Source organism: Lynx canadensis, chromosome A3, assembly GCF_007474595.2.
Source record: "Lynx canadensis isolate LIC74 chromosome A3, mLynCan4.pri.v2, whole genome shotgun sequence".
NCBI lineage: Eukaryota > Metazoa > Chordata > Mammalia > Carnivora > Felidae > Lynx > Lynx canadensis.
Genome location: NC_044305.1, coordinates 5454495 through 5472097, shown reverse-complemented (window position 1 = coordinate 5472097; position 17603 = coordinate 5454495). Strand labels below are relative to the sequence as shown.

The following is a 17603-nucleotide window of genomic DNA, read 5'->3' as shown; positions in this document are numbered from 1 at the left end:
TCAGCTTTTAATACATGTTGCTGTATCCCATCCCACCCTGGCTCAATAAACATGCTGACCGTCGCTGACTCTAACTCGCTAGACCCCTGCGGGCACGCAGAGGGCCCCCCGGGACGGCAGGGCCGGCGGGGACGCGACCCTGCTCACTCAGGCTCGCGTGCGCGCCCCGCCCCAAGTCTTCCCCGCCCGCCGGGCGCCGCGGGGCGCGGCCGGGACTACGCTTCCCGGCAGGCCCCGCGCGCCCGGGGCGGGGCGGGGCCGCGGCTGGGGCGTGGCTGCGGCGGACTAGGGGCGGAGCCGCTTACAAAGCCCGGGGGCGGGCGCCGGGGCGCAGAGTGCCCGCAGCGCCGGCAGGAGCGCAGCGCAGCGCAGCGAGGCGCACTCGGTGGGAGCGGCCCGCCAGTGGACGGGCCCGGCGGCTGGACCGGTGCCGCTGCTGTCCTGCTCGCTCTCCGCCGCCGCCCATGAGCGCGGCGCCGCGCGGCCCGGGTCCGTAGGCGGCGGGGCGCCCCCCCCCCATGCTGCTGCAGCCCGCGCCGTGCGCCCCGAGCGCGGGCTTCCCGCGGCCCCCGGCCGCCTCCGGCGCCATGCACGGCTCGCAGAAGGACACCACGTTCACCAAGATCTTCGTGGGCGGCCTGCCCTACCACACCACCGACGCCTCGCTCAGGAAGTATTTCGAGGGCTTCGGGGACATCGAGGAGGCCGTGGTCATCACCGACCGCCAGACGGGCAAGTCTCGCGGCTACGGCTTCGTAAGTGGCCCCGCGGCCGGGCGCGCACCCCGCCCCGCACTTACCGCGCCGGGGGCGCCGAGTCCACCGGCGGGCGCACGCCCAGCTGCCCCGGCACCTGCTGCCCCCTCCTGGGCTCGGGGGCGGAGGTTCACGCTCCAGCCCGTCCCGCCGCCGCTACTCGGCCGCGGCTCCCTGCCCCCACCCCACTCCTTGGTTAAAAGGGAGAGCCGCTGTGTTCAATTAGCGCTTCGGAGTTTGTGGAGAGATTCTGGGGACAGTCGGCTTACTCCCAGGACTTCCTGGAGCAACAAGCAAGCAGAGGAGGCTTCACCTCAGGGCGCTTTGGAGGCCTTTAGCACCCCCTCCCCTCCAGTATTTTACAAGAGTTCCTTTAAACGCCCAGAACAAACGGCTTAAGTAAAAAAAGAAAAAAAAACGGTTTGAAGGCACGTCTCCTACTTTCCTTCTAACCGGTGTCCCCCCACCCCTCCCACGAGGAAATTCGCACCCCCACAGGCAGGCAGGACAAGCTCGGGGCCCCTGCCTTCCTTGGGGAGGAAAGGGGGAAGTTCCTTGTCTCCCCTGGGGATCATTTCTGTCGGTAAAGCTAGGTTTCCCAGCACATGAACTTGGATGGAGGAACTGGAATCCAGGGGCACCTTTGCAGGAGGGCCCCATGGTGGGGGGTGGGGGGGTGGGGACTGGGTCAGAGGTTCTGAATAACTGGCCCCCCAGGGAGGGGGAAGTGAGTGCCTCTTGCCGGAGCAGAGGGCTCTGCTCCTCCCACCGGTAAGGGAAACCCCTGATGCATCTGTGTTCCTCTAGGTGACCATGGCCGACCGGGCGGCGGCGGAGAGAGCTTGCAAAGACCCGAACCCCAACATCGATGGCCGCAAGGCCAACGTGAACCTGGCGTATCTGGGTGCCAAGCCGAGGAGCCTCCAGACGGGTGAGAGCCTGTGTTTTCCTTTCCTGGCTCGTCTTGATTGCTATATTGAGTGTCGGTATCTGTGGGGTGGAAAGGGCCCCCCCCTTCCCCAGCCCTGCCCCAGGAGTGGCCGTCAGCTATCATGTGCTGGCAGAGCTGTCCCTGGGCAGTCATCCCCTAGCCTGGGAGCTGGACCCCGTCGTCCAGGTGCATGTGCCAGCGGGACGGGGCGAGGAGGGCGCATCAGCCAGTTGTCAGCCATCCGCCAGGGAAGGAGGAAGTTGTTCCCCGGGGCTGGCGATCAGGGGGACAGACACCCAGAGGCCGCTGTTACCCCTCTCCGTTGGCTTTCTTAGGCAGGGAGCTTCGGGATTTGTGGGAAGGTGGCCTGGGAGTGTAGAGGAAGCCAGTTATCTGTCCCTTCCGACGGGGGAGGGCACGGCTGTGTGCCTCTGCTCCCTTGGGTGAGGCTGAGCCCCTGCGTGGCCTCTCGTTTCAGGCTTTGCCATTGGAGTACAGCAGCTGCACCCCACTTTGATCCAACGGACTTACGGGTGAGTGGACACTGTTGGCTGGGGGGGTGTGGGGGGGGGTGAGCAGACCTGGCCAAGCAGGCCCCGGGCGCCCCTTGGCCCGAGGGAGTCTTTCATCCGAGGACCGCCAGCCCCACGGGATGCCCTTTGCATCTACCTTTCCGTGTCTGCGAACCGTCGCCTTCTCCCATCTTCCATAAACCTGATTGCCTTCGGAGGGCGGGGAGGCAGGGCCAGCCGGGAGGACGGAGAGAAGGCCGAGAGCGTTCCTCCAGTCCTGCCAGAGACCACGGAGGCTGCCGGAGCCTGGTTTCAAGTCTTGGCTTCCCTGTGACCAGTTGCGTGACCTCTGGCAGCCTACACAGCCGTCTGTCCCTCAGTTTCCCCCAGCCCCCTCTGTGGAATGGGGATGGTAGCGGCCTCTCTGAGTTCTGTGAGCGGAGACCTCGGGAGAGGCCTGTGGGGAGGGAGGGCAGTGAAGGCTCCGGAAGTGCTGCCCGTGCTCTGTGGGCCCGGCGGCTGCGTTCTTCTCAGGGTGCGGGGTGACCCGCTCTGGTGCCTGACAGATGGTGCCAGCAGGCCACTGCCATCCGGGGTCTGGTATTTATGAAAGCTGCAGCAGGTGAGACGGGACCGGGGCCAGCTGTCCAGCCCCAGTGGGCCCGGCCTGTGGGCCTTTTGTCCGACGTGCTGTGGTTCAGCGCATCCCACCCTTGCCTGGCTTTTTTTTTTTTTTTTAAAGTTCTAATAAGTCCCGGCAGCTGCTTGTGGAAGGACACACACACTTCAGGGGCACAAAGGAGCCTGCCATGCAGTGTGACTTCCCAGCCCCGTGATCGATGTTGGCTGTGTGTCCCGGTGCCGGCAGCGTGTCGACGGGGGTGGGGTGTGCTCCTGGGGGTGGCGAGGGCGGTGAGAACACAGACAGCCCCTTTTAGAACGTTGGTGCTTCTCAAGCTGTCAGAACCAAATCCCAGGCTCTGGATTTTGTGCTTCAAGCTGCGCGTGTGCGTGTGTGCGTGTGTGCGTGTGTGTGTGTGTGTGTGTGTGTGTGTGTCTCACGTGCATGTGTCTGCCCTAGAAAGAGGCACAGTTCGAGGAACCACCTGGCTTGCCTGGCAGGGCTGGGAGCTGGGCTCGGGTGGACCGGGCAGGTCACACAGATGGCTGAGGAGTTGTTGCGTGCCCACGATCTGGGGGTGCTCGCCCGGACACGCGGCGTCTGTGTCTGCTTGGTGGCCTTGGCGTGGATTGGCATGCGTGGGAGCCCAGCTCTCAGTCTGTTCTCCTGGGAGGGAGCCCGGGGGCGGCCGGGAGCTGGTGCTTCTGGGTTTCCTTCTCGCCCTGGCATCTGCTTCATAAATGTCTGGAGCCGTCTCGGGAGGTATTTGGGGACATCTGCCGTCATCCGAAGTTCTTCCTGCTTGGGGTCCAGGTCACGTGAGGAGGGCGTTCCTCATTTTCCATAGCCTTGGCGCTGTTCCCCAGGTGTGTCCCAGGTGGCCAGGGGCAGGGCCTGGAGCAGGGCCAGCTGCACAGAACCGGGGGTGGAGGGGGGGCGGGCATCAGCGGCTCTGTCCCGCTTACCATGGGGCAGCTCCTTCCCCGAGCACGTTTGAGCTCTTTTCGGATCCGCTGCAGCTGCCTCTAGGACTCCAGTCACTGTCAGGACTTGGCCCCTGGAGCCTGCAGACCTGGGTTCAAATCCTGCTTCTGCCACATTCCAGCCGGGTCCGCTTGGCAGATGGCAGGTGGCGTCTTCTTCCTGAGCGTTCGGTTTCCTCGTCTGTGACTTCCTTGACGGAAATAATGACCTCTTCGCATACGGTGCCGGCACGCGGGCCCGGGTGCTCTGTGCCCCTGCCCCCCATCCTCTCCTGTCCTCGCAGCAGCCTTCTGAGGTTGGGGCTGATGTTACCTTCGCTTCCTAGATGAAGAAACTGAGGCGGAGAGCGGTTAACAGTCTGTCGGGGTGACCTAAGTGACGTGACTTAAACCAGGCCACTGGCTCCGAGCCCACACTCAGCCGCCGCTCTCTGGGGTGGGCGGGTAGGAAGGGTGCCCCAGCCTTTCCCCTCACGGTCCCTTGAGTGCCACCCACGTGAGGGTGCTTGGGGGTCGGTGCAGATCTTACCGCCGTGCGTTCCCGACTTCACGTGACCGTGTCTTGTAACTAAATCTCTGGCTGGCATCTAATACCTGTGACGACGAAGAGGCCTCGGGCTTTTCTTGTTGGTTGCCAGGGGGCGGAGACCCAGGCGGGGACAAGGGGTCAGAGGGAGCGTCCAGGTCTTCGTCGCCAGCGGCCGGTGGCCCAAAGCTTCTCAGGGTCCCGCCGCCTCCCACCAGGCCTCGCTGAGAGGTCCAGGGTGGCGGGAGGGGCCCCTGGGGGTGCTCTCCCAGCGAGGCAGGGCCGGGCTGGCCCGGGGTCAGCTGCCTTCCCCCAGTGCCCCTCGGTTGGGAGAGTTGGGCCGTCAGCGTCCCTTTTGTCTTTTGTCTTTGCAAACGAGAACAATCGGGCCGGAGCGCGGCTGGCCTGACTCAGCAGTCAGTGTTGTGTGCTGCGGGCTGGCAGTGAGGCTGGGCCTGCGCCGGCCGAGGGCACGGTGGGAGCCAGGGCTGGGCAGCTCGGCCTTTTCAACCAGTTAACCCCTCTCCTGCCTGGCCGGACTTCCTGCCTCCGATCCTATGCCTTGCACAGGTCTAAGGGTTGCACGGCCCCACCTTTGGGCAAGGCCACTGCGGAATCCTCGCCTGTGGGGCCGAGGGAGATTCGCCAAAGAATTTCTTAACAAGTTACACTTTTTGCTTGGATTCCCTGGCTCTCGGGGTTTTTTGTTTTTAAGGGGGATGGGGTCTTTCAGGACCTAACTTGGGCTGTGCATTCCTGTCCTGTAACTGTGTGTGGGGCCAAGGCCTGAGGTTTGGAGAATCCTTCCTTGGCAGGCGACCAGTGACTTAACCATGAGAGGACATGACCGAGGCCGTAGACCATCCAGCTGAGCATCTCTTGGCCGACCCCCCCGGCTGGGACAGTCAGCAGCCTGCAGGCAGGAAAGTTCCAAGTGGTCTGGAGAGGGCACGTGTCCGGGCAGAGCTTTGAGCCTTGTCTGGAAGGGACCTCCTGGTGTCAGAGGGTACATGTGCAGGGCTAGACCCAAGACCTGCCAGGGTCTGAGGTTTGTCCTGGGCCTGGCTGTACTTGGAACCTCTCCTTGGGTTATTTTTGAAGGGCCAGCTGCTTCTCTGGGCACAGCCCCCGTCCCTTTTCTTAAGGGGGCCTTGCCGGGACCTTCACATCCATTCACTGCAAGTCCTGTCCTGTGGCCAGGGTGAGACCGGGCCCCAGGTCCCAGACAGCGGGGTCATCCTGTGTTGGAGCCAGGATCCCAGGGTCTGCCTGGGCTCATCTCCCCGGAGATGACCAGGATGGAGACCAGGATGCAGGGCTGACTTGAGCACTGAGTGGGTGCCTTTGTGCAGAGCCGGTGGGTCGGGGGCCTGGCCCACAGAGAGACTTGTATTTGTCAGGGACCCAGCACCTAGCAGCCCTCCGACAAGGCCTGTTGCCCGAGCTGCCCGTGCAGGCACCGGGTGAGGAGAAACTTGTCTGAGCTCATGCAGTGTGGGGCCGGGGGCCCGATTGGGTGGCTCCAGTACTCTCCTTCCTTCCACGAGGCCCCAGCACCTCCCTCTGGCCAGCTCTTGAGCAAATCCGAGCCAGACACCCCAGGACTGACACCCACTATGGGACCCTCTTGGGGCGGTACATGCCTTGTGGGTCCAGGGACGCCTATGCTCTCTGGGCAGGCCCCCGCTGTCCCCGCCATCACCAGGCCCCAGGTGTGTGCACGCCGAGGGGCCCGAGCCCAGTACCTGGGTCACCAGGGTCGGGGGGTGTGGGGGGGCGGTTTCCATGGGGACCGCAGCCGTGGGAAGGCCATCAGACGACACACTGGGACACACCCCAAAAAACGCCGAAACCTGACCAGGGCCTCCAGCCTGGTTAATAGCACCGTGCCAGCATCAGGTGCCTGGTTTTGGTCGCACGCTGGGTTGTGTAAGACGTCACCACTGGGGGACGCGGCGGGAGGGCACCCAGGACCTCCCTGTGCTGTTTTTGCAACTTCTCGGGATTCTCCCGCTGTTTCCTAATACGAAGTAGATTAAAGGCTGGGCGGGGCAGGGGCGGTGAGTCGCAGAGCTTTGCTTCGGGGGGCTGGGGGGGGGGGCGGGCGTGGGATCAGCACCTTTGCGGGGGGGGGGGGCGCGGCAGGAAGTGAGGTCAGAGCGGGAGGTTGTGGGGGCTGGGAGGAAGCTGGTGCCTGCTCCCCGCTGTGGCGTCACATGGCTTGTTTTTACTTTCAGGGTGCCTGGGGTGGCCCTGCTCCCCACACCGTAGCTTCCTGTTTGGCACTGGAGCGAGGCGTGGGCCGGCGCGTGGCCCTCCCGGTGGGCCGCCGGTGCACACCTGTTGTTTGTCCCCGTCTGCCGTAACAGAAACCAGCCTCCGGGGTGGCTCTTGGGTTCCTCTCAAGGATGAGCTCCTGGCTCCGGCCCGCTGCCCTGGCAGCCTGAGGGCCGGAGAGCCTCGTCCAGAAGCCCGGAGCCGAGGGACAGAGGCCTGGCCACAGACGGGCCTGCGGGTGTCTGAACCACCCCCAAGGGTGTGCCCTGGGGCGGGAGGGCTCCCGGGTGGCCCAGCCGGCCCCCTCGCGTTGCCGTGGCCAGAGCACTGGGCCGAGAGCCCGGAGGCGCTTTTCCGTGGCCTGTGTGTGTGATCCCTCGTCGTCGTGACTTCGCCTCCTTGAGCCTCAGTTTCCCCACCTCCCGCGTGAACGCGACGAGGGCTCAGCAGAGCGTTCGTGCTCCCGACCCTTCCCACGTGGGTGGAAGCAGGAAGCTGGGCATTCGTTCGGCCCGTTTGTTCAGCAGATGTCTGCCAGCTCTGTGGCAGGCCGCGGATGCCGTGGGGATGCCGTCCCGGATCGTAGCTGCAGAGTGGCCTGCAGCCCGGCGGCAGTGTGGGCAGGCCCGGTGGCGGTAGGCGCTGTGGGGGGAGGGGCGGCCGGGCCGGGGACGCCAGCGTGAGCCGGGGGAGGAAGTGGGGGAGTTGGGGGACCCAGGGGCGCATTTAGATCTTATTCCGAGTGTCGCGGGACTGAGGTGGGCCCTGCGTGGCTGAGGGCCGGGTCACTCGTGTCTTTACAGCATCCCTTGGTTGCTGTGTGGCCCGTGCGGTGGAGGCCGTGGTCCCCACGCAGCTGGGGTGGCCGCCGGCTCGGGCCAGGGTGAGCAGCTGTGGGATCCCGAATACAATACATTTTAAAGAATGAGTGACGGAGGAGCCTGAGAAGATTCCAGAGGTTTGGGCTGAGCACGTGGAAGGCCGGATGGGCCTGGAGGAGAGGGCACAGCTGTGGGTCGGGGTTTGGACAAGTTCGGGGGAGGCCTGGCGGCGTCCCACGGAGGCACGGCTTACCTGCTTTGTGCCGCTGCCCCACTCCTGCCTGCTGTGTGGTGGCCCCAGGGAGCATTCACGTGCCCCCTCCGGGGATTCCCAGCCCCGGACCTGCTTTTCTGCCTGCGTTGGCGTCCCACTCCGCGCCCCTTCCTTCCAGAAGCCTGCAGTTGCGCCCCCGGTGGCTGCCTGGGTCCCCAGCACGGCTGGCGAAAACCTCCAGGGAGCAGAAAAAGTGAAACGGTCTCATTTGCCTTTTTTGTTCTTACTTTTGGGGGTGGCTTTGCTTTCAGAAAATGAGTCCTCCGAGGCTGTAGTGATTCCTTTTAGCGGAGTTTTGCTTTGAGTGTGTGCAGCAGTCAGCCGCCTCTCCAACTGGGCCACTCAGGCTCCCGAGACCTCTGTCTCCTGAAGGGCCTCTGGGGACGCAGCAGAGGCCCTGTTGGGCTCTGTGGCTGGCACCTTTAGTTTACAGATGGGGAAACTGAGGCCAGAGAGGGCTGAGGGACTTGGACAGGCATGGCCAGGGTCCAGACTCAGGGCTCTTGCCCCTGAACCTCCGCTGGGCCAAGTCCGCTGGGGTGCCCTTGGCCGTGCCTTGGGTCCCGGCAGACTTCGCGGCTCCCCCGTGTGCCGTCAGGAAGCCACGAGCCCCCGGTCCTGCAGGTCATGGTCACGCCTGGTCGGAGCAGGCCTGGTGAGCATCGGGCCACCTGACCTTTAGGTTCCGACCGTGGGCCCAGCTGTCCTGCTGGCTGGTCCGGTTTTGCCTCCGGGGTTCCTGGTCTGCTCTCCCTGGGGCTGGGGCCAGGTGGCCGTGAGAGGGAGGACCTTCTGTGCGTCCTGGCCGGCTTGGGGGCTCTCCCTTGTCGTCCCTCAGGCCCGAGGAGGTCACTGGTGCTGCCACGCTCTCTGGGGCGCGCAGAGCGTTAAATCCTCACGCAGCCCTAGCGGTGAGGGTGACCTCACTCACCCCACAGAGGCAGCGCTGACACAGCCCGGCACCTGGCGAGGACCAGAGCCAGCCTTGAACCGAGCCGCCAGGTTCCGCCCCCCTACTTGCGAGCAGGGCCCCGTCCGGCAATAGCTGTTTCCAGCTGGGCTGCTTCCTTTGCCTTCTAAAGGGCTGCAGCTTCTATCCCAGGACCCAGGCAGCATGCCCAAGGGAGGCTCCTTTGCTCTCTGGGTGCCGGCGATCCCGTGGCCTGCCTGAGGCCCTCCGCACTCGACAGATGGTGTGCTAGGTGCTCGGGACCCGGCGGTCGGCACCAAGTGCCCGCCCTCGGGGGGCTTACATTTTCGTCGAGAAAACAGAACGGAAAGTAAATGACGGGTCTCAGGTCATAAGAAGGAAATAAAGCCGGGGGTGGATGGGATGTGGTGGCGTTGACCTGGGGGCTGGTCGGGGAAGGCCTCTGAGGAGGTGAGGCTGGAGGTTGGGGAAGAAGCCTGCAAGCAGAGGGAATAGCCAGTGTAAAGGCCTGTTGGGGGAGGTGCCCGTTGCGTCTGGGGAGCAGGGTGGTGAGAGTAGGGACGGTGGGTAGAGAAGAGTTGCAGGGGGAGTTGAGGCTTGGCTGTGTGGGAAACCATAGGGGGAGCGGTGTGGTTCTGGGGAGGGTGGAGGCTGCTGGAGGGTTCTGATCCTGGGGTGGGCTGGTCTCTTGGATTTTTTTTTTTTTTTTTTTTTTTAAGTTTACGTATTTTGGGAGGGAGAGAGAGAGCGAGAGAGTGCAGAGCCTGACACAGGGCTCGATCTCTCAAACCAGGAGATCACGACCTGAGCCGGGATCAAGAGTCAGACACTTAGCCAAGCCCCGTCTTGGATGTTTTTAAGATGACCCTCTGGTCACCGGATGGGGGCAGAAGCAGGCACAGAGGACCTGCTTCGACGGGGTGTGGTAGATGGAGGCTTGACTGACCTGGGGAGGTGGGGGGGGGGGTGTGGAGAACAGACACAGTTGGGGGGACCGGGGGGGGGGAGGGGGAAGTGGGGAGTTGGGGGGGGGCCTGGGCCGCAGCGGAGGGAGAGTGGGCAGGACCGTCCTCCCGGGGGCTCCTGCCCTGGTGGCAGACCAGCCTTCGCCCGCAGAGTGTTGTGCGGCCTGTGGCCTTTTCAGAGGTCTGAAGGTCGAGCACGTGGAGGCTGGTGGTGCCCCAGCCTTTCTGGGGAGTGGGTGGGGTGGCAAGGAACGTGCGGGGCACGCGGGCCCTGCCCCCGTTGCCCCCTGGCCAGGGCCTCCTGTTCCTGCCGTGTGTGCGGGCCTGGGGAGGGGGGCGCCTGGCTGCGCCAGGCAGGTTTGGCTGGGCTCGCTTTCTCCCCCGGGGGCTCAGTGGGGTCCCCGTGGGCGTGTGTGCACACACCCCTGCAGCTCTGCCCCTCCGTCCCCACCCGGCCTCCTTCCCTGCGCCCGCCGGGCCGGGGCGTCAGGCCCCGAGGGCAGTCAAGAGCCGAGCGCGTGCCCTTCGCTTTGTAGTTTGCTCCACGGCAGGGTCCGCACGTGAGGGGTGTGACCCTGGAGGAGTCTCCACGGTGGGCCGACCCGTGCCTTGTGGGGGATTGGCAGCCTCCCTGGACTCCACCCACCAGGGTGGCACCCAGAAATGTCCCAGGCGTGGCCCGGTGTCCCTCGGAGGGGCAGAGTCGCCCTGGCTGAGGCCGCCGTTCTGGCGGGGGGTCCTGGTCCTCCCTGCAGGCCCTGAGGTCAACCTCTGCAAATCCACATGCAGAGCCGAGGGGCGGCCGTGCTGGAGGGAAACTGCCTGGGGCGCGTGCCCTGCCTCCTGGGGCTTTGTGGCTCCCTCTGACTCTTGGCCCCACTGTGCGGCAGGATCCGCCCCCCCCCCCCCCCGTTCCTTCTTTTCCTTTTGATCCCAGTCTGGGGCGCACACACCTGTCGGGGGTCCAGTCTCTGTGGATGCACTGAGCAGCTTGGCTGCTGGGCCTTGGACTGGGACTGCCCTGCCACCTGGGTGGCCTCTTGGAGACCCAAGCTGGCCCCTGAGGGGGGCCCCGGTCACAAGGCTCCAGCCAGCAGCCAGTCCTTGTGGGCTCAGGTACCAGGCAGCGTACGGACAAGGAGGCGAGACTCTGCCACTGCGGTGACACAGTACCTCTTGTGGCTTTAAAACGCCTTGTGGGTTATCTCGGACTTTTTGCATAGAGTGGGGGCGGGGCAGAGCGCTCAAGGGAAGCAGGTGAGTGGACGCAGGTGGGCTGTATCCTGGGGTGTCAGGGACCGGGTGTCTCCCTTCCTCCCCAGCCTGAGACACAGTTCCTCCCTCACCCGTGGAGGCTGGGACAGAGCTCTGGTCCTGACAGGGGAGAGTGCAGAACCTGGCAGATGTGACCACTGCCTCATCCGGCTGGACCTTGGGGAAATACGGCCAGGGCCCTGTTTGTCTGTCTTACCTACTTACGTGTGTATTTATTAAGTTTATTTTGGGAGAGAGGACACGCGCTCGAGAGCGGGGAGGGGCAGAGAGAGGGAGAGGATTCCAGGCAGGCTCCGCACTTGACCCGGGGTCTCAATCTCACGAACCGTGAGATCACGATCTGAGCCGAAGTCAAGCGCCGGACGCTCAATCGACTGAGCCACCCAGGCGCCCGAAACCTGTCATTTTTGCGGCCCTGGATCCTTCTGCTGTGTGGACAGGGTGAGGCCCGGGTCTAGGCAGTGGCTCTGAGTGTGGGTGTGTATCAGGATCCCTGGGGGCCTGTCACCCCTTCTGACCCCTCTGTCTGCAGGGGATCTGCCTTTTTGGCACATGCTTCGGGGGTGTCTAAGGCAGGGGCGTCCCCGCCCATGTTTGGAGAAGTTCTGGGCTGCAGGCTTCCAGAGCCTCAGAGTGAGAGATGTTCCCAAGGCTCCAGGAGCCGGGTGGGGGCTCTCGTGGTGCCAGGGACGTCCCGGTGGGTGCTGCTCCTTTCCCGGGCGGCGTCCTGACTGCGGGAGCCCCTCGTCCTCCTCAGCGGAGAACCTGTTCTCCGTGACCTGTTGTTCCATCAACACGCTGTGTGCCCGGCTCCTTCCAGAGCTGGGCCTCGGACGAGGCCCTGGGGGTCAGGGCAGAGCCCTCCCCATGGCTCACATGAGATGCAGGGGAGGTGAGGGCTCCAGGGGGTCGCTGGCAGGTACAGACCCGGGTGGGGATGGCCTCGAGCGTCGGAGGTGCTGCAGGGCACGGCTGGGACGGGACAGCAGCTGAGGTGGGACAGCAGCCCCCAGGGATGTGGTCTCAAAGCGACAGCCTGGCACCCTCGCCGGGCTCCTCCCGCGCACACGCTGGCTCCAGCCTCAGTCTTTGCCTTGCCGGTCCCCCACGGCCAGCTCTGTCTTACCCTCGGGGCTCAGTGCAGTTGCTCTCTCCTCCGAGAAGCCTACCCTGACCACTCCCCGCAGTCCCGCCTCCGGGTCATGGGTTGGTATGTTTGTGTGTCTGTCCGCCCCGCTGGAATCTGAGCTGCGGGGGCCGTATCCTGGCCCCGGCAGGCGTGAGATCGCTGTTGCACTTTTCAGGAGACCGAGCGGGATTCGAACCCAGGCCCGGCTCTGTTCAAGGCTCTGGTTTGCATGGGGGGAGGAAGGAGGTGGTCGGCGGAGGCTCCTGGAGTGGGGGCGGTGGAGGGGGATGGGCGCTGTGGCCCGGAGCCAGAGCACGGGGATCCCGGCGGAAGCTGGCCAGGCACACGCGGGAGAGGGTGGGGGTGGGGAGGCACGGCCGCCGCCGGCCTGGGTGTGTTGCTGCGGGAACACTGGGGCGCTGCTGCGGGGAGGGCGGCGGGGAGGGCGGCGCGGTCGGCGCTGGGGGCCCCGCAGGCACCGGCAGGTGTGCCCCAGACTCCCGCCCGCTTTGCTGCCAGATCGTCGCAGCCTTGCGCGCCGTGCCCTCGCGGGCGGCTCACTCCGCAGCGGGATTTGTCTCTCGCAAAGGACGGGTCACCGAACGTCTGAACATCTGAAACCGAACAGCTGTTTTCAGACCTTAAGTGTGTTCACAGCCGTGTGCAGACGCGCGCTCTGCCTGACCCAGAACTTGTCCATCAGCCCGAGAGGAGCCTCGCGAGCGCTCATGCCCGGCCCGGCCCCGCCCCCTGCGGGAGCCCCTGGCGCTTCGCCCCCGTTTCCTCCGGGCAAACCCGTGTGGACGTTTCCTGTCGGGGGAGTGGCCTTCTGGGTCTGGCGTCCTTTGCTCAGCACGTCCTCAGGGCTCATCCACGCCGTGGCACGTGTCATTCCCCGTCGCGGCGTGGGGAGACCCCATTGGTTTGTCCCACCGTGGGGGGCGCTTGGCCCCCGTGAATATCGCCCCTTCTTCCTGGTTATGCGCGGGAACCCATCTGCCCCGTAACGACCCGCGGAGCCCTCCGCCGGCCCCGGCCCCTGCCTGTGCGCTCAGGACGTCGTGCGGTAGGACGTGGGTTCTCGGACCCGTAAAAACGGCAGCTCCCTATGGCCCGCCTCGCCCATCCTCAGCCACCTTGCCCGCGTATAAATACGCATCTGGCTGCTTTAGCCTCAGTGATATCACAGCATAAACAGCATCTCGGGTCCGCTGCTCGGTTTCCTCCCGGCAGCGTGGAGGGCAGTGGCGTGGGGCCGAGCACGGGCCGCCTGGTCTCACTGCCGCCGCGTGTGGTGCGACTGGAGGGACATCGGATGCCGCTGCGGCCCCTGCAGGTGACCCTCTGGCGTTCTCGGGCTTGTCGCCGATCCTGTGGGTGCTGCCGTGGTGTCTGCCCCGGCTGAGTGTCGGAGAACGGGGCGCCCTGTTCTTTCCGAGCAGCTTCTCTTTGGAGCCGGGCCCCACCCCACGGGTGCAGGAGGGAGTTGGGTCCCGCGTGCCGCGTGCCCCGTGCTGGTGCGAGAAGAGGCGGAGGAGAGACTGATGCCCGTGGCAGGGCCGTCTGCCCCGATGCGGCTGCCGGGTACCTGACGTGGAGCAGACAGGCCGCGAGGCCCGGAGAGGCCCAGCCACTTGCCCGGGGCCGCCCAGCACCTGGTTGGCCGAGCGGGCCCACACCGATACCGCCTTTCTGTGCCCCCGTCTCCCCACCCGTGACACGTGGGACTCATCCCGGGCGTGCGGTGACAGTTTTGCACATTAGCCTGCGGCATGGGACAGTCGCGTGGGTCAGGAGGCTCCCCTCACTTCATCGCCGTGGGGCCTTGGCCGAGCCGCTGACCCTCTGAGCTCCGTTCTCTGTCGTGAAACAAGATGGTGACGTGAAGGGCAGCCTGAGCGCGCGTCCGACCAGGCACCGCGTGAAGGGGTTTCGGTTTCGGACCCGGCTCCGTGGGCGCCGGGCGTGGTCGGTGGCCTTGGTCCCAGGGCTTCTCGTCCTCTTCGTCTTCACTGCTGTCCTTCGTGCCTCATTCCTGCAGTCCTCACTCGGTGAGGCTCGCCGAGCTGCCGTGGGCCGGGCTCCGGGCTGTCGGTGACCAGGGCAAAGCTCCGGAGCTGGGGAGGAGGACGGGACAGCGCAGCGTGTCCCCCGGTGGTGGCGGCTTGTTGGGGAGACGAACAGGGAGGCGGAGGGCCGGGGCGTGACCTGGCGGTCACACGGGGACCTGAGCTCAGAAGGCCCACGCTAGACTTGATGTTCTGCTGTCACTGTCTGAAACTTCTAAATCCTTTTTAAACCTGGGTCCCCCAAATCACTGGCCCTGTGGGGGGCCTCGTGGGGGCATGGCTGGAGTGCAGAGCATTGGGTTGGGCTGGGGGTGCCTGGGAAGGGCTCACTGGGAAGGGGGGCTCTGGAGAGCCGGGGAACGTGTGTTACAGGCAGTGGGAACAGTCAGGGCAGACAGTCAGTGCAAAGGCCCTGTGGTAGGAGCACGGCTGGTGTGTTCCAGGAAGATGTGTTGTTGCCATACCCATCTGACCGACGAGCGGTCCTCGGGAGCGGGGACACAGCATCACCCAGCCCCTCCACTCCGGAGCCAGCTTTCCACCGCCCCGTCCCCTGACCCAGACCTTCTGTGTTTGGCCCCGCAGGCTGACCCCCCACTACATCTATCCACAAGCCATCGTCCAGCCCAGCGTGGTGATCCCGGCTGCCCCGGTCCCGTCGCTGTCCTCCCCCTACATCGAATACACGCCAGCCAGCCCGGCCTACGCCCAGTACCCGCCGGCCACTTTTGACCAGTACCCTTACGCCGCCTCGCCCGCCACGGCCGCCAGCTTCGTGGGCTACGGCTACCCGGCCGCCGTGCCTCAGGCCCTCTCGGCCGCGGCCCCCGCGGGCGCCACGTTCGTGCAGTACCAGCCTCCGCAGCTGCAGCCCGACAGGATGCAGTGAGGGCCGTTCCCGCCCCTGGCGTCACGGCCCCATCGGCCCCACGCCGGGCAAGCGGCCGGCCGGGCTTCGGGGTGCGCGCCCACGCATGTACCTCCGGAGACCCCGCGGGAGCCCCGCCTGACCCCGGATGGACCGGAGACCGCTTCTCTTGAAATCCAGGATCCGCCGCGTCTTGAGGGAGGACTTCGGGAAAAAGGGATGGCCGCGCGCTCTTCGAAGACACAACCCAGACCTCGCACACACCGCCAGCCTTCCGCCTTCCCCTTCTCCTGCCCCTCCCCGCACCCCAGGCGCCCACGGCCCTGTCCCCACCGCACCTGGCCGGGCCCTCCCCCCCTCCCCCCACTCCTCCCCCACCCCCCACTCCTCCCCCACCCCTCCCCGCGGACCGGCTGCCCTTCGCCCCTGCTCGGAGATGCCTTACTCCGGGGAGGCCCGAGAGAGCCGCCGAAGCGGGCGGTGAGCCGTGGTGGAAGGTGCGGGGGGCCCGTCTGCCTCCCGGACTCTCATTTTCTAGACGACAGCCCACCCCACGCTGGCGACGGGGAGCCGGCCGACATCCCCTTCTGTCGAGCTGCAACTTTTTTCTTATCGTCCTTGTTTTGCTACTAAGATGATTTCAGAATCGTAGTCTATTTTTTCAACGGGAACTCCCACCACCAAGAATCCAGAACCTATTTTTGACTTTGAGAGACTCACTTTTGTCGATGGCTCCGCCCAAGGCGACGGTGGCAGTATTTCCGCGCGACGAAGCATCTGCGGCCTCGGGAGCCCCTCGGAGGGTGGGCGTCTCCAGGCAGGTCTCTCTGGGCCACGGGCAGTGGTCTCAGCGTGTCCTTCCCCCCCCCCCCCGCCCAGCCACCAAGGGCAGGAGGGAGTGTGGCCCGAGGTGATGCTGGCCGAGGGGCCGGAGCGCACCGACCGTGCCGGCCAGCGAGTGGGCGGGGCTCCGAGTGCAGGACCACCCGGCCTTGCCTGCCCCCCTCCCTCGTGGCGTCACCTGCTGTGTAGCAGTTGGGGCCCTGGGATTGGGCAGAGACACGTCCGGCCTCCTGGCGGGGGCCTCGGTCTGGGGGCGGGGTGGGGGGGTGGGGCGAGAGAGGTGCTGCCAGGCGGGGGACTCCCGGACAGAGCACCATGGGCCGTGCGGTGGCCCCCACTCAGAGGAAGGGGGGAGTGAGCCGAGGGGCAGCCTCGCGGAGGAGACCCGTGGGAGGGTTTGGGGAGGGCGGGCCGCCAAGTTGGGGGGCGCTGGGGGTATTCCTTCGGACCTACCTCAGGGAAGTGGTGGCCTCAGGGGGCTGACCGACGTGGGCAAGCACTTTGCGGCACGCCTGGTACAGAGTCAAAGCCCAGAAAATAAAGGTAGCTAATATTATAATAATATTTTTATTAGAACGTTCTGATTATAAAAATAAAACTTGTTTTCTTTAAAGAAAAACTTGGTCTGTAATTTTTCTCTTGCACGGGAGCCTCCGGCATCGCTGCCCCCCGCCCTGCCTCCACCCCCCTCCCCCCACCGCGCGGTGATCACTTGGTGTCACAGCTTGGGAGCCGGGCATTTTAGTCAAGTGTTTGTTGAGCACCTGCCCTCACTGGCCTCTGGGCATCCAGAGTGACCGGACAGACGGGGTCCTGTTACCACCCCCCTTTCCACGAACTAGGGAAGGAGCTGATGCCCCCCCCCCCATGCCCTGGGTGTCTGCTCCCCTGCAGTCTGCTTAAAACCCAGGGGAGGGCTGACTGGCTCCGCATCGGTGACGAGCTGTGTGCAGCGTCCTGGGAATGGGGTCAGGGGCCGGCGCGGTGGTGTGAGTGGTGGCTCCCCGGAACCCCGTGGGATGGGGGGACCTGTCCCCAGGAGAAGGGAAGTGCTTCTAGAAGAACCTGAGCGAGGACCGCTGAGAGGAGAGAACAGCAGGTGTGTGGGCCAGCTGCCCTAGGGGATGCTGGGAGGCAGGCAGGGTGCGAGGTCAAGGAAGGGAAGTGTTGGTCTGGGGCTGAGGGGGCCCAGCCCAGGGATAGTTCTGGCATTTCCCAGAACTCTGCTGGAGCCACAGCTCCGTGCTGGAGAAATCACAGGGGACTCACGGAGGAGGTGTTCAGCCTGGAAAGAGGATGAAGTCATTCACTCCAAGAAACATGGGCCGGTCAGAGGCAAAGCACTGAAGAGAGTCCTAAAACAGGCACGGTGCTACCCCACTGGGGTTTATAATCTAGTGAGGGTGACCTAACAAGCCTACAAATGGGGCAATTTTGGATACCGCTGAGCCCTGTGAAGCAGGTGTCACAGGGTGCTGGAGAATGGCTGGGTTCTAGGCAGACAGCAGCAAGTGCAAAGGCCCTGGGGTAGGATGCATGGAAAAGAAGGCCAGTGTGGCTGGAGGAGACGAAGTTTGGGGTAGTGATGGAACCGGAGCTGAGGGAATTGGGGAAACCCAGGGGCGGTCCTGCTGTGGCCTGCAGTCTGGGGAGGGATAGCGGCGTGCACACGTGACCCGACAAGCTGAGCACAGTGTGGTCTGATCGATGCCGTCAGCGGAGAGGCCCCTGAGCCTGGGAGGGGGTGGACACCACAGCTGGGCTGCGCGGGATGGAGGGGCTCCTGGGGGGCTAGTGGGAAGGGAATGGGCACCCTGGTGAG

General features: G+C 65.1%; 1 protein-coding gene across 1 annotated transcript; it reads left to right on the top strand.

The window, feature by feature from the left end:
- Positions 1–339: 339 nt before the first annotated feature.
- On the top strand, positions 340–16400 carry RBM38 (RNA binding motif protein 38). The gene is made up of 4 exons (XM_030309337.1): positions 340–755; positions 1563–1686; positions 2165–2219; positions 14656–16400. Exons 1-4 carry the CDS (start codon positions 519–521, stop codon positions 14957–14959), a joined length of 720 nt encoding a protein of 239 aa, XP_030165197.1. The 5' UTR covers positions 340–518; the 3' UTR covers positions 14960–16400.
- The last annotated feature ends 1203 nt before the right edge of the window (positions 16401–17603 follow it).